Genomic DNA, 13,192 nt, shown 5'->3' with positions numbered 1-13,192 from the left:
TAATAGAAAAGGACCTAGAAGGAAAATGAGTTTGGGGTTTAGATTAATTTTAAACATATGAACGCTTAAGGTATACACTATACACACAGGGTTTAACTGGATCTAACATCCTCCATTGCAGCAACTACACTATCAAACTTAGCTCCAGTGACTTCTTTTAGAATCTTACCATGTTTAAGAATCTTGAAGGTAGGTACCACCTTTATGCCTAGCTCCTTTGCCAATGGCTGCCAAAATTTCAAAATTTCAACTTTTTTGTCCAATTTTAACCAAATTAACCAACATAAAACAAAATGACAAATAGTTTTATAATTAGATAAATTTAATGTAATTGGTATGATTATAAAAATTCAAGCTTGTGATCTTATTGTTTGAATGTAAAGTTTGGGAAAAGAAAAAAAATCACTTCCGCTTGCCTATTATACAAAAAAATTTATTCTATAATTAAAAGATTGACAAATTAAACATCAATATATAATGAAAAATGATAAGCATATATACCTTATTTTCTTGATTGCAGTCAAGCTTTAGAAAGACAACATCAAGATACTTCTCAGCCAATTCTTCGAATTTTGGAGCTATAATTTTGCAAGGACCACACCTATTACAATGATATGTTATAACAATATCAATAAATAAATAAATACTTTTACATGAATTTGTTAACAAGCAAGGAGTTTAAAATATTCAAGTTGGTAACAAAAACAATAACTTGGGTTGGGTGTACCAAAGTTTAACTTTTCTTAAGAAAAGTAAGCACAGATTCTATGTCAAATAGAAGATGGCATATAAAGATTTTCCCAGTTTATCAATTTTCAATGTTAGATCCAACTCAATATATATTCAGAAGTCAAAGGTTGACTTTTTTTTTTGGGTGAAGGGAGTACCTTAGAATGTGTACATGAACTGAGAGACACACAATGTTCTACAGAGATCTTGCAGAATGTAAGCTTTTGATAGGGAACATGCTTGACACTTGAATGAACTTCAATGAACAAGTATTAATCGATGTTTTTAGATTTGTCATTTGTTGGCCTTTCAGTATTCCAATTATGTTTATAAGTACAAACTAAAAATCCAGCTGAATTGCAAACAGTTTAATTCCAAGAAAGTGATACAAGATCCATGGAGCAAAGTAAACCTCAACACACAGAAGGAAAATCTAGGAAAGAGTTCATAAGCTTCTCAAGTACTTAGGAATTCAATTGAGGGAGTATTTAATGATCTCTAACCATACAGCATGTATAATCAGCACTATTCAGCTATTCGCACAAATATGTGGACTATGGAACTTTAGCAATGAAGTTTAACATAATCTACTGTTTGAAAGAAGGTATATGAAATCATCTTGAACTCACCTAGGAATCACATTTGTTTCCTACTTCATATTCAGAATCATTAGGAAACAAGAATATTTTTAACACATTTATCCCTTAACCCCTGCCCTCCATACATGAAAACTTCATTAACACATTAACTTCCAAATTCGTTTGTGATACTTTTAAATTGTTGATTCTGATGATTTATTCCATAAACAAACACTCCACGGAGCCAAGTCCAGGGTTTCGATATCACAAAAGAGAAGTATATCCTATTTGACCTCCTCAGAAAAGCAATCACGGAATTAAATAATAGCAAATGCAGGAGAATATAATGGAGCTAATTAATTACCATTGAGTGTACATATCCAGAACAACGGTCTTATCACCAGCGGCATTAACGATTGGCCAAAATGTATCCTTATCAACCTCGGTAACCTGACCTACAACGACCGTTGGACCGGACATCTCCAAGCTCGATCTGACCCTCACCGAAGACCTCAAGTTTTTTCTGGTTTTACTAGCGATCGACTTGGTTGAAGCAACGGATCGGTGAACGTCTCTGCCGATGGTGAACTGCTTAGTCGGCCATGACGACAGTGATCCAGTTGACGGCGGCGGCGGAATCGGCCGGCAAACATGATGAATTTGTAACGCCATTGTAGCGATGGAGGGCGGTTATCTCGGAGTATCTGAATGCTTGGAAGGAGATGTGATGGAGAAAGCTAGATGGTACGATATCTTGTGTAAAAGTACGGAGTTGCCCTTGAGTTCGATTGATTTGATTCGAATATCCGAGGGTAGTTTCGGTAGTTAATTTCTTGTGGCTACCATGGAGCAAGGAGACTTTTTAGTCAAAATAAATAGTGATAATTCAATAATCAAAGTATTAAACGATTAACTCCTATGAAATCAATTATAATAACAGTTGATACATAAATACCACAATAACAACCAGAAACGTTACCCCCGCTACGCGAGGGTCAAAAAATTTCAATATTGTTTCCGAATCGGTAAATATAACAGTCGTAGATAGTGCAATGATGAAAAACCCCAAACTTTGCTTCAGACTGTTTTTTTTTTTTTATGTTTTTATGAAAAAATATAAAAGTTTTTACTGCAAGGACCAGAAGTGTCAAAATTGCTAAAAAATTAAAGGGGTAGAAATTAGCAACTTTTTAGAAAAATGATCAAAGTTGTCAAACCGTTAAAGTTTTGTGACCAAACTTTAAATATTAACGTTTAAAAATATTGAGTGCAATGACCAAAAGTGTCAAAATAGCTAAAGAATGAAAAGTCAAGTTATCAAAAAACATCCAATTTTACTATTCCTAAGTTTAAAGTCAACAATAATATACGGACCAATTCTGCCAAAAAAAATAGCAAGTTTACTATTCCTAACATTAATATATATATATATATATATATATATATATATATATATATATATATATATATATATATATATATATATATATATATATATATATATATATATATATATGAAATTAAATATTAAATATTCTTTTTTTTTTTCTAAATCTTTTTATTATTTTTAGAGACAAAACTGCATTTTCCGTCCCTGTGGTTATCCAAAAATTGTGGATAAGGTCCAAAATGTTTTCAAGTTGCATGGTTGGTCCAAAACATGAAACTTCTTGTGGTTTTGGTCCCTGGAGTTAACTCCCGTTCATTTCCTTCTGTTTAGTGTAGCACGTGCCCTCCATGTGAAGGTAATTTCGTCTTTTCATTTGTATTACACATTACCGCCAATTGAAAGCTCTACAGCCTATTTGTGTATATCATCCCTAATTATCAGTTGGCTACTCCTATTCCTTCATCCACCTTTGACGACGTGAAGATAAAAAAAAACCCTAATCACAAACCCTTTTCCTGATCGAGCTTCAATTTGTAGTTGAAATTTCGCAAATAGTTCTGACAATGTGGTCCATCAGAGCACACGGTGAAGAAATTGATCCCAATCAAATTTATGGTAAGATGCTCTGTATTTGATCACATTCTTACACTTTTGAAATCTAAAAATCGTTTTTTGTCTTTTTTTTAAGCTGGACATCCCACCATGTTCAGTATGGAACTTCATCATGGTGGGAAGTTCACAAAGTTTCCAAGCATCAAGTATATTGAAGGGGTTGTAGCATACATTGACGTGATCGATATAGAAGAATTCTCAGTACACGAAATGGACTCCGTCATGTTAGATTTAGGGTATGTTGTTCCACCTGTCATCTACTACCATTTCCGTTTGCCCAATGAGGGTTTGGATTTTGGACTAAGAGCTCTAGGTAATGATGATGATGTACGTAACCTATCAAAATACGTGAGTGGTAACAAACTGATAAAAGTGTACACAGAGCATGGAGAAACAACATTAGTTACCTATTTCATGTCCCCAAATGGTCCTGGAAGGGTTATAATAGAAGAGATTGAATATGAGGAACCACCTCAGCTCGTATCCCCTACTGTAGGGTTGACCTTGGCAAGGTATGGGTTTTTCACACCTGAGTTGAGTAGGGGCAGAGGTTGGAAACCTACCCAAGGTAGCTCATCATGTAGTAAAAAGCTTTACTTAGATTGGGTAGACAAAGGAGGAATAAGAGTTGTTGAAGGTGATCAAGTTGACCTTGTGACTACTAATGCTGATGTAGAAATGGTTGAAAATTAGTGAATGAAGATGTAGAGGAGGGGCAACCTATTGCAAATAAGGGTGTACAGGAGGGGTGAACTGCTATGAATAAGCAACACCAATCAAATGAAGTCCCTTTTGAAGACAACTATAGTGTAGAAGAGGAAATGTTGGAAGATTTTGACCCTTTCTATGGGGTTGAATTTAATGAAAGTATTCCAAAAAAAAAACCATCCAACATGGCTGATGTAGATGCAAGTAATGATGATGATTCAGATAGCAGTGAAGACAACAGTGAAGATAGTGAAGATAGTGACTTTATGGTTGATGAAGATAACCTAATTCCGGATATTGAAGTAGACATGGAGAATTTTCACATGAGTATAGACACAGATGCAGAGTACTTAGGGAGTGTGTATAAGTTTTATGAGGGTAATGATGTTCAAGAGGAAGTAGAGGAAGTAGATGATATAGAGGTTATTAACAATGATGAATGGGATTCTATGGGTGAAGACTCATACAATAATAGGAAAAGAAGGGAGATCATCAAACAGTTAGGCAAGGAGAGAGTGTGTTCTCATGGTGAAGTGCACAAGGTAAAGGGAAAAGAAGTAATTGAACAAAAGGCCAAGTGTACTTGGAGACTCCACGCTTCTAGGGTAAATAATAATGAGTACTGGTTTGTAAAGACATATAATCGCAATCACATATGCCTTCAGTCCAGAAAAATCAAATCTTGCACTGCCACCTTCATTTCGAAACAGATTATGGTTCAGATTGAATCAAATCCTAGAGTACCAATTCGTGCAATTCAAGAGGAGCTACAGAGGAAGTATGAGGTTAGTATTTCGGGTGACAAAGTTTTTAGGGCTAAAGCTCTCGCAACAAAAATGGTGGTCGGAGACTATACTAAACAGTATGCCGTTTTAAGAGATTATGTGTTAGATTACAAGCAATAAATGTGGATACAACTGTAAAAATTCAAGTGGAGTCTGAGCCTAACTGTGACAACTCAACCAGGCAATTCAAAAGGATGTATGTGTGCTTAGGAGCTTTAAAGAAAGGGTTTAAGATTGGGATGAAGGATTTTTTAGGTTTGGATGGTGCATTCATGAAAGGACCATTCCCAGGTCAGATTCTTACAGTTGTTGGGGTTGATTCCAACAATGGAATCTATCCCCTAGCATATGCAATTGTGGAGATTGAGAACACCGATAACTGGAAATGGTTTTTGGAATGTCTTGGAGATGACTTGGACATTCATTCTAACTCAAACTTCTCATTTATCAGTGACAGGCAGAAGGTACTTTTATGGTTAACATATTTTGCTAGACAACTAACTTATACTTATATACTAATTTAGCTATTTCCTTCATGTAAACAGGGTCTCATACCTGCTATTGCACAGATATTTCCTTGTGCTGAACATAGATATTGTCTAAGGCATATCTATGAGAATATGAGAAAAGTATGGAGGACTACAGAGTACAAGGAACATTTGTGGAATTGTGCTAAAGCCACAACCATCTCGGAGTTTGAAACACTGATGAGAGATTTCAAATCCTATGATGTGGAAGCATATGAATGGCTTATGAAAATCCCTCCCCATCATTGGGCTAGAAGTCATTTCTCAGGTAATTACTTATTTGTATAATTTTATATATTTTCATTATTTCCCATTGATTTTGCTTACCAACATGTACTATATAATAATAGGTAGGGCAATGTCAGATATGTTGTTGAATAATTTGTGTGAAGTTTTCAACAGTAAGCTCGTAAAAGGAAGGGATAAACCAATAATAACCTGTTTGGAGTTCATAAGGGAATATCTTATGAAAAGAGTTTGTAATGTGATGAAGGTGATAAACAAGTGCACAGGTCCACTAACACCTACTGGTGAAAGGTTGTTACATGTAAACATATCAAGTGCTTCACAATACACTGCAAGATGGAATGGAGTGAGTAAGTACCAGGTTAAAGGACCATGGCATGATCAACATGTTGTGGACATGGGGCAGATGACTTGTAGTTGTAAGAAATGGGAGTTGATAGGCATGCCTTGCAAGCATGCAATTGCAACAATCATTAAAATGGCAGACAATGGTGGGCAAGTAGGAGAAATGTACACCTATGTGCATAAGGTGTATTGGCTAGAAACATGGAAAAGCATGTACTCTTTCACAATCGACCCCATCAAAGGAAGGAGCATGTGGCCTAAGAGTGATTGTCCAACAACCCTTACCCCTCCACCATACCACAAGCAGCCAGGAAGACCAAAAACGAAAAGGAGGCAGACTGCTGATGAGAAGAGTGTAAGCCAAAGTCAGAAAGAGAACCCACAACAAGGTCAGTGTGAAAGTCAGAAGCTAACTAGGAAATTTGTGAGTGTGACATGTAGTAAGTGTAAGAACAAGGGCCATAATGCCAGGACATGCAAGGGTAGGGGGGGGGGGGAATGGAGGTACCAGTCAAGCAAATGAAGTTTGAAGTGTTGTAAGGGTAGGCTACTAGATTTTGTGTTTTATTTGTGGTTGTAATAGTTGGTAATGTTTTAAAACTCTAGTTATTAAGTAATATTTATGCCCTTTTGAACTTGGTTATGTAATGGTTATGCACTTTTGAACATGGTTATGCAATAGCTATGTAATTTTGGTACTGCTTAATGGTAATGTTGCAAGGGTAGGCTACTAGATTTTTTGTTTTATTTGTGATTGTAATAGTTGGTAATGTTTTAAAAATATAGTTATTAAGTAATATTTATGCCCTTTTGAACTTGTTTATGTAATGGTTATGCACTTTTGAACATGGTTATGCAATAGCTATGTAATTTTGGTACTGGTAATGTTTGGTTTTTTATTTTGTTAAAGCAATTATTGGTAATGTACTTTCTAGTATTCTGTTATGGTTAACATCATAGACAATATTTAACATTTTCAGCATTGCACCATACACTATTATCATAACCATTTCAACTGAGACAATTTATAACAAAAACTATTGAGACAATTTATAACAAAAACTAACAATTTCATTAAAACAAGTTACCATTGATAACAAAAAACTAACACTATCCACTTACAATTATAACAAAAACTAACACTTCCAGCTTAGAAAAACCAACACCAAAACACAACATTACAACAATCTTCCAAAAAGTACACCCTAACATGTAAGCCCTAATTCCTAAAGTAGATAACCAAAAGAAGCAGAACCCAACTTATAACCAAATACATCTTGAGTTTTGTTGAATCACGTTGCATATTCCCCAAATCCAGCTCATGCCTGTTGATTGTTCTCAACAATCCTGGTATTATAGTTGTCGATCTTGGACACATGGGGGGGGGGGGGGTCAACCCACCCAATAAATCCACATTTTGAATCCTACAATTATACAAAAAAGTGGATGGATTATTAAATCAAAATCGTCGACCTAATTTTGCACATTGTTACCTGTTTAGGGCATGTAAAGAAACGACGACCAAGGTTTAAATCTGTCCAGGAGGTTCGCACAACAGCATCTCTTCCACAAAAACATAGTTGTTGCACCATTGTGAGTGAACAAAGAAATCGATCAACCAAGAAAGAGTAAGAGAGAAAGATGTGTTGTCTGAATGAAGATGAAAGAGAAGAGAGACGTTGTGGGTTGAGTCTTAAAGGAGTTTTCAAACGACAGGGACCAATAGATAAAAAGATGAAATTACCCTCACATGGAGGGCACGTGCTACACTAAACAGAAGGAAATGGACTGGAGTTAACTCCAGGGACCAAAACCACAAGAAGTTTCATGTTTTGGACCAACCATGCAACTTGAAAACATTTTGGACCTTATCCACAATTTTTGGATAACCACAGGGACGAAAAATGTAGTTTTGTCATTTTTAGATGATAACAAGTATAATAAAAAATTATTAATTTTCTTTAAGATAAAATTGCAAAAATGGCCCCTGTGGTATGCAAATTTTTAGGGTTTTAGTCCAAACTCCGAGTTTTTTGGATTCATGGTCCTTTTGGAGTGGTTTGTATGTGGAATTGGTCCTCAAACTTAACTTCCGTTAACCTGTTGCTGTTAACCTCATCATGTGCCTTTCACATGAGGGTATATTTATCTTTTCACTTCTAATGGACCATTTTTGTACTGAATATATATATATATATATATATATATATATATATATACGTGTTTATTTATTTTTATAATTAAAAAATAAAAAGCTCTCTCTCTCTCTCTCTCTCTCTTTCTCTCTCTCTCTCTCTCTCTCTCTCTCTCTCTCTCTCTCGTCCCCTGTTCCACCGGATGGGCAACGAAGAAAATAAAGCGTTGTTGTCCTTTAGATTTTACCCACCGACTGCCCTCTACAATTTTACCGTCAAGCACAACCCCAAACGCACCCACCAGCTAATCTCTCTTCCTTTACACTGTACCTCTCTTCTCTCTCTCTTGTTGTACATCTCCGACGAGGAAAGAATATGGCGAACCAAGGTTACCACCCCTATTCCAGTTTCTCTCTTTCCTCCCTCAGTCTTCCCTGTCAATCAAAAACTCAAAACATCCCCTCGTTTACAGTGGTCCTCGATTTTGGCTTCGATGAAACGAGGGGAAGAAGAACTGCTAAACTAGATGCCTTTGCATTTCCCCCCTTGTGACTACTTAACTACTATAGAACCACACTCCACCATCGGAGCTTCCTAATCGCAACCTTCCATTCGTGATTTCAGCTTCTCCAAACAGATGAAGACTGATGTGCACAAAAGTACCCACTATTTTTAATATTTATAACCTAACAAACTAAGACTAACTATGTTCTTATAGGCAGTGTACCTAGTCAGATTACAGTATAGCTTAGGTAAGTCGGGTGTCGATCACAGGGAACGGTGTTACTAATTAATCTACTTACTATTAAATTAACCTAATTTATTAGCAAATCTAATAAAGGGTTTTATCTGATTTTGCAAGATCAGATGAACTTAATCAAATTAAATAAAAATACACTCTTGCTTAGTTGAATCCACTTCTTCCTTATGGCTAGCTAATGATTATGGGTTATTAAGTTGGGTTTTAGTTATATTAGTAATTTAGTTCTATCTTACCAATAAGTAACTAATTCATGTTAAACCATGTATGTTCACACATAATTAAACACATAACTAATTATGAGTGTAGATATGCTATGTAAGATTTGTTGTATAAACGCAATTATGGTCACAATTCACGTTCTCTAGCACAGCTAAGATTTATTCAGTCTAATTACTAACTAAGATTGGTCAATCCTAGCTCTAACAATTTAATGTTCACTAAATTATTAGGTAAACAAGTTCATGCAGTTTCATAGTCACTAAGCTACACAGAACATGCAATCTAGCAATTAGATAAACAAATAATAACATGCTAGGTTATACAAATCAAACACAAACAATTCTTACCAACTCAAATTAATCCATAAACATATAACTATTCATAAGTTCAAAGCTTCATCTAGCTAAGCAAAAGTAGCTAGATTTAGCTGCTCATCATAGTAATTAAACTAACACAGCTAAAACTAATGAAAAACATGTTTATAATCAACTAAAGATAAAACTTTACTTCTTTTGGTGTTGAAATCCCTCTTCCAGGACCTTTTTTCTCTTCTGAAACGTCTTCTGGAACTCCTTTTCTTCTGCCAAAAGTCCCCCATTCGTAAAGGTCAAGGATCTTTATAATTGCTGTTATCCATAAATTCACGTCGTGAATAATAATAAATTCACGTCGTGAGTAGTAAATAACCGTGCCCGCCAAGGATTTCTTCACCCGCGTACATATCTTCTAGAACCATTGATTCACGTCGTGAGTTCTTTAATTCTCACGTCGTGAATAACCCTTTTCTCCAGATTTACTTCACTTTTACTCCTCTAATTCCCAAGTTTCTTTCTTTACGTTTCCAGTCCTCTTTTATTCAAAAGTCTTCTTTTTTTTCTGTAAACAACATTTAAGCTCATAAGTACCATTATTCTAAACAAATTACCAACTTTTTAATAAAAATGTACTTAAATATTGCCTAAAAATAAGTATAAATATGGCAATATCAAAGACAGAGACCTGTTCAAATAAGAAATCCTCCGATGCTTCAAATCAAACACGAACGAGATTTTTTCGTGATAAAATAGAACCCTTGAAAACAAGATTTTTCATGATAAAATAGTTTGAAGATGAGGTTTTTTTGCATATTGAAATCTTGATTTTATCAGCTTGTTGTCTAATTGATGGAACTCATCACCAGTTAATCATGCTTCATCGATGGTGAACACACACACCACCTGTTCGACCAAATGCCTCATTGACTCTTCTTCACTTTCATTTTGTGTTTTTGATTTACAGTACTGCTCCAATGGAGTTTCAATGTTTTCTGGATTTGATTTGTGTTTCTTGTGTTTCTCATTTGTCTGTGATAAGAAACTTGAACAAGAGCGATTTTTCTTTGTGCATCCCCAACAACAATAAGAAAGTTGAACCAATATGTGTTTTTTGATTTGAAATTAGTTAATTTTATTTTTTAGGGTGAGTGCTTTTAGTAATCATGTGGACAATGTGTGTGTGTTTTACTGTGTATTTTTCGTGGCAGGTTATGGAGAGAGAGAGAGAGAGATCTTTTATTTTTTTTAATTATTAAAATAAATAAATAGGTATTAGTTTTTTTTAAAAAAAGAGGGATATACTTTTTTTCAATGCAAAAATGGTCCCTTAAAAGTAAAAAAGACAAATATACCCTCATGTGAGAGGCATATGAGGGGGTTAACAACATCAAGTTAACAGAAGTTAAGTTCGGGAACCAATTCCACATACAAACCATTCTAAAAGGACCATGAATCCAAAAAATCGGGGTTTGAACTAAAACCCCAAAATTTTGCATACGACCATTTTTGCAATTTTGTCTTTATTTAAATATGACAAGTAGCACAACTTTAAATTTATAGGAAAATGATAGAAATAAAAAAAAATAAAAGAATATTTAACTTTTGTATACTATTATTAACTATATTATTGTGAAATATATATTTTTCTTACCATTTTATTTGTAGATGAGTAGTGGAAGTTATTTGGCGGAGATACTCCAATATTACAAAAGTTTGCTATTAGAATACTAAGTCAAACCGCATCGTCTTCCGGTTGTGAACGAAATTGGAGTGTCTTTGAAAATATTCATACAAAAAAGAGGAATAGGTTGGAACATCAAAGACAAAATGCTATTGTATTTGTGCACTACAACTTGCATTTAAAAAATAGTTACGTTATATTATAATAAAATATTTAATTAATAATAATGTCATTTTATTTTTACAACTTTTTTGTGAATGATTTTGTAGACTCAATGTTGATAAAAGGTTTTACGATCATATTGACTATGAATGTATTGATAAAACGGATTTTTGGGTGGTTGAAAAAGAGCCAGAAGGAGAACTTAATTACAATGATTTAGAAAATATGCTTGACGAAGAAGAACATGAACCAGTTTCTCAAACACAAGGTGACATTTTTCTACCATAAATATTATTGTAGTGTTATAATTTTAGTTTATTATTAATCTATTTTGTGACATTAACATTGTTTTTTTATATTGTAGAAAAAGAAATTGGCCTTGTTTTTAATAATGATGAAGTTGACAATGAATTTCATTTATTAAGCGATCGTGAGATTGATGCATATAACACTCCAATGTCTTAAGATCCATGATTTGATTTAATCTTGATGTCATGATTTGATTTAATCTTGATGCTATACTTTTAAGTTAAAACTATATATATTTTTTAGTTATTACCTTTTATGTTTTTTGGATGTACTTGGATTGATATAAAACTTATGGGAATGTATTTGTTAGTGTGTTTGGATTGATCTACAAATTTTTGTCATATGCATTTTTATTGTTTGAACGTGTGGATGTTAAATTATTGGTTATATATATATATATATATATATATATATATATATATATATATATATATATATATATGCAGGAAAAAAAATAAAAAACATAAAAAAAAATAGAAAACCGATTGAACCGGAATGATCGGTTCAACTAAAAAATCGGTTTTTAAAACATTGCCTAGAACATGGAGAACAAAAGTGTATTGTGGTGGAATGAAAGTTTATTCTAGAAGAATGAAAGTATATTCTAACAGAATGAGAGTATATTCTACTAGAATATACTTTTGTTCTTCATATTCCATGTAACTTTGTTGTATTTTAAGTGACTGAGTGAGTCCATAAAGAATACACGAACCCATACATGAAAACTTAAATGTGAATTCAAAGAATGTTGTTGCTGATATTAATGCCGAATTTAATTAGGTTCTATAAAAAAGAGAATTATAATTATGGATATCATTTAATATAGATACAATTATGAAAATCATTTAATATCTATATTTATTTAATTAAATAATTATTTAATTTTACTAAATTCCTATTTGTACATTATGGCACACAATAAATGTAAGAAACACATTAACCTAGCCACATGTGTGTGTGTGTGTGTGTGTATATATATATATATATATATATATATATATATATATATATATATATATATATATATATGGTTTGAAGATAGGTACATGGGATTTGGATTAGGTAATCGGAGCGGTATAACCCTAATACCATAACCATCCCAACCCGTCAAATGTTTTAGAAAATTTCCCATACCCGATTCCATAACCATTTATTCGAGCCAAAAGTTTCTAGTTCGGGTTTTCACATCAGGTTCAGGTTTTTTTTTATCATCCTTAATTTAGACATATATAAATTTAAGTACCTTTTCCGTGTGATTTGTACTTGAGCTCCAAGGTATTCCAGAAGTTTCTAGGATCTATAGGATCTATGATCGGTGTGTATAGATCATAAGGGCAGTCATGTAATAAGTTTTTGATCTGGACAAGACATAAATCCTTAAACTCTTTATATACAATCTTCAACTTTTTCAGTTTGGAAATGACTTTTAGATATGTAGCCTTTCCCGCTTCAAGGATCGGATCAGCCAAAACGATGGGTAATTCAGGTTCCAAAACATAGACAAGCTTAAGTACAACAAACAAAAAAATGACCTTGTCAACCAAGTGAGTGTAATTTTAACTGTTAAATTGTTCCAATTTTGAAATTTCTTGATTCATTAATAATAATATTGAAAGTTGTATGTCAATTAGTTACAAATAATAAAACCCAATTATTATTGTTTAATAACCATATTCCATCTAGAAATCA

The 13,192-nt window shown here is 33.6% G+C and overlaps 2 protein-coding genes across 2 annotated transcripts; one reads left to right on the top strand and one right to left on the bottom strand.

Annotated features, from left to right (window-relative positions):
• Positions 1–15: 15 nt before the first annotated feature.
• Positions 16–2,039, bottom strand: LOC145017534 (thioredoxin F-type, chloroplastic-like). The gene is made up of 3 exons (XM_078975552.1): positions 1,672–2,039; positions 502–601; positions 16–227 (listed from the first exon to the last, which is right to left on the bottom strand). Exons 1-3 carry the CDS (start codon positions 1,977–1,979, stop codon positions 93–95), a joined length of 543 nt encoding a protein of 180 aa, XP_078831678.1. The 5' UTR covers positions 1,980–2,039; the 3' UTR covers positions 16–92.
• A 2,957-nt stretch (positions 2,040–4,996) lies between these two features.
• LOC145016315 (uncharacterized) lies at positions 4,997–10,466 on the top strand. The gene is made up of 5 exons (XM_078974672.1): positions 4,997–5,266; positions 5,348–5,597; positions 5,680–6,309; positions 10,186–10,237; positions 10,316–10,466. Exons 1-5 carry the CDS (start codon positions 4,997–4,999, stop codon positions 10,464–10,466), a joined length of 1,353 nt encoding a protein of 450 aa, XP_078830798.1.
• The last annotated feature ends 2,726 nt before the right edge of the window (positions 10,467–13,192 follow it).

This window comes from Lactuca saligna, chromosome 9 (genome assembly GCF_052625555.1).
Source record: "Lactuca saligna cultivar CGN05327 chromosome 9, ASM5262555v1, whole genome shotgun sequence".
In the NCBI taxonomy this organism is placed as follows: Eukaryota; Viridiplantae; Streptophyta; class Magnoliopsida; order Asterales; family Asteraceae; genus Lactuca; species Lactuca saligna.
Note: the sequence above shows the minus strand (reverse complement) of the source record. Positions and strands in the feature narration are given on the sequence as shown.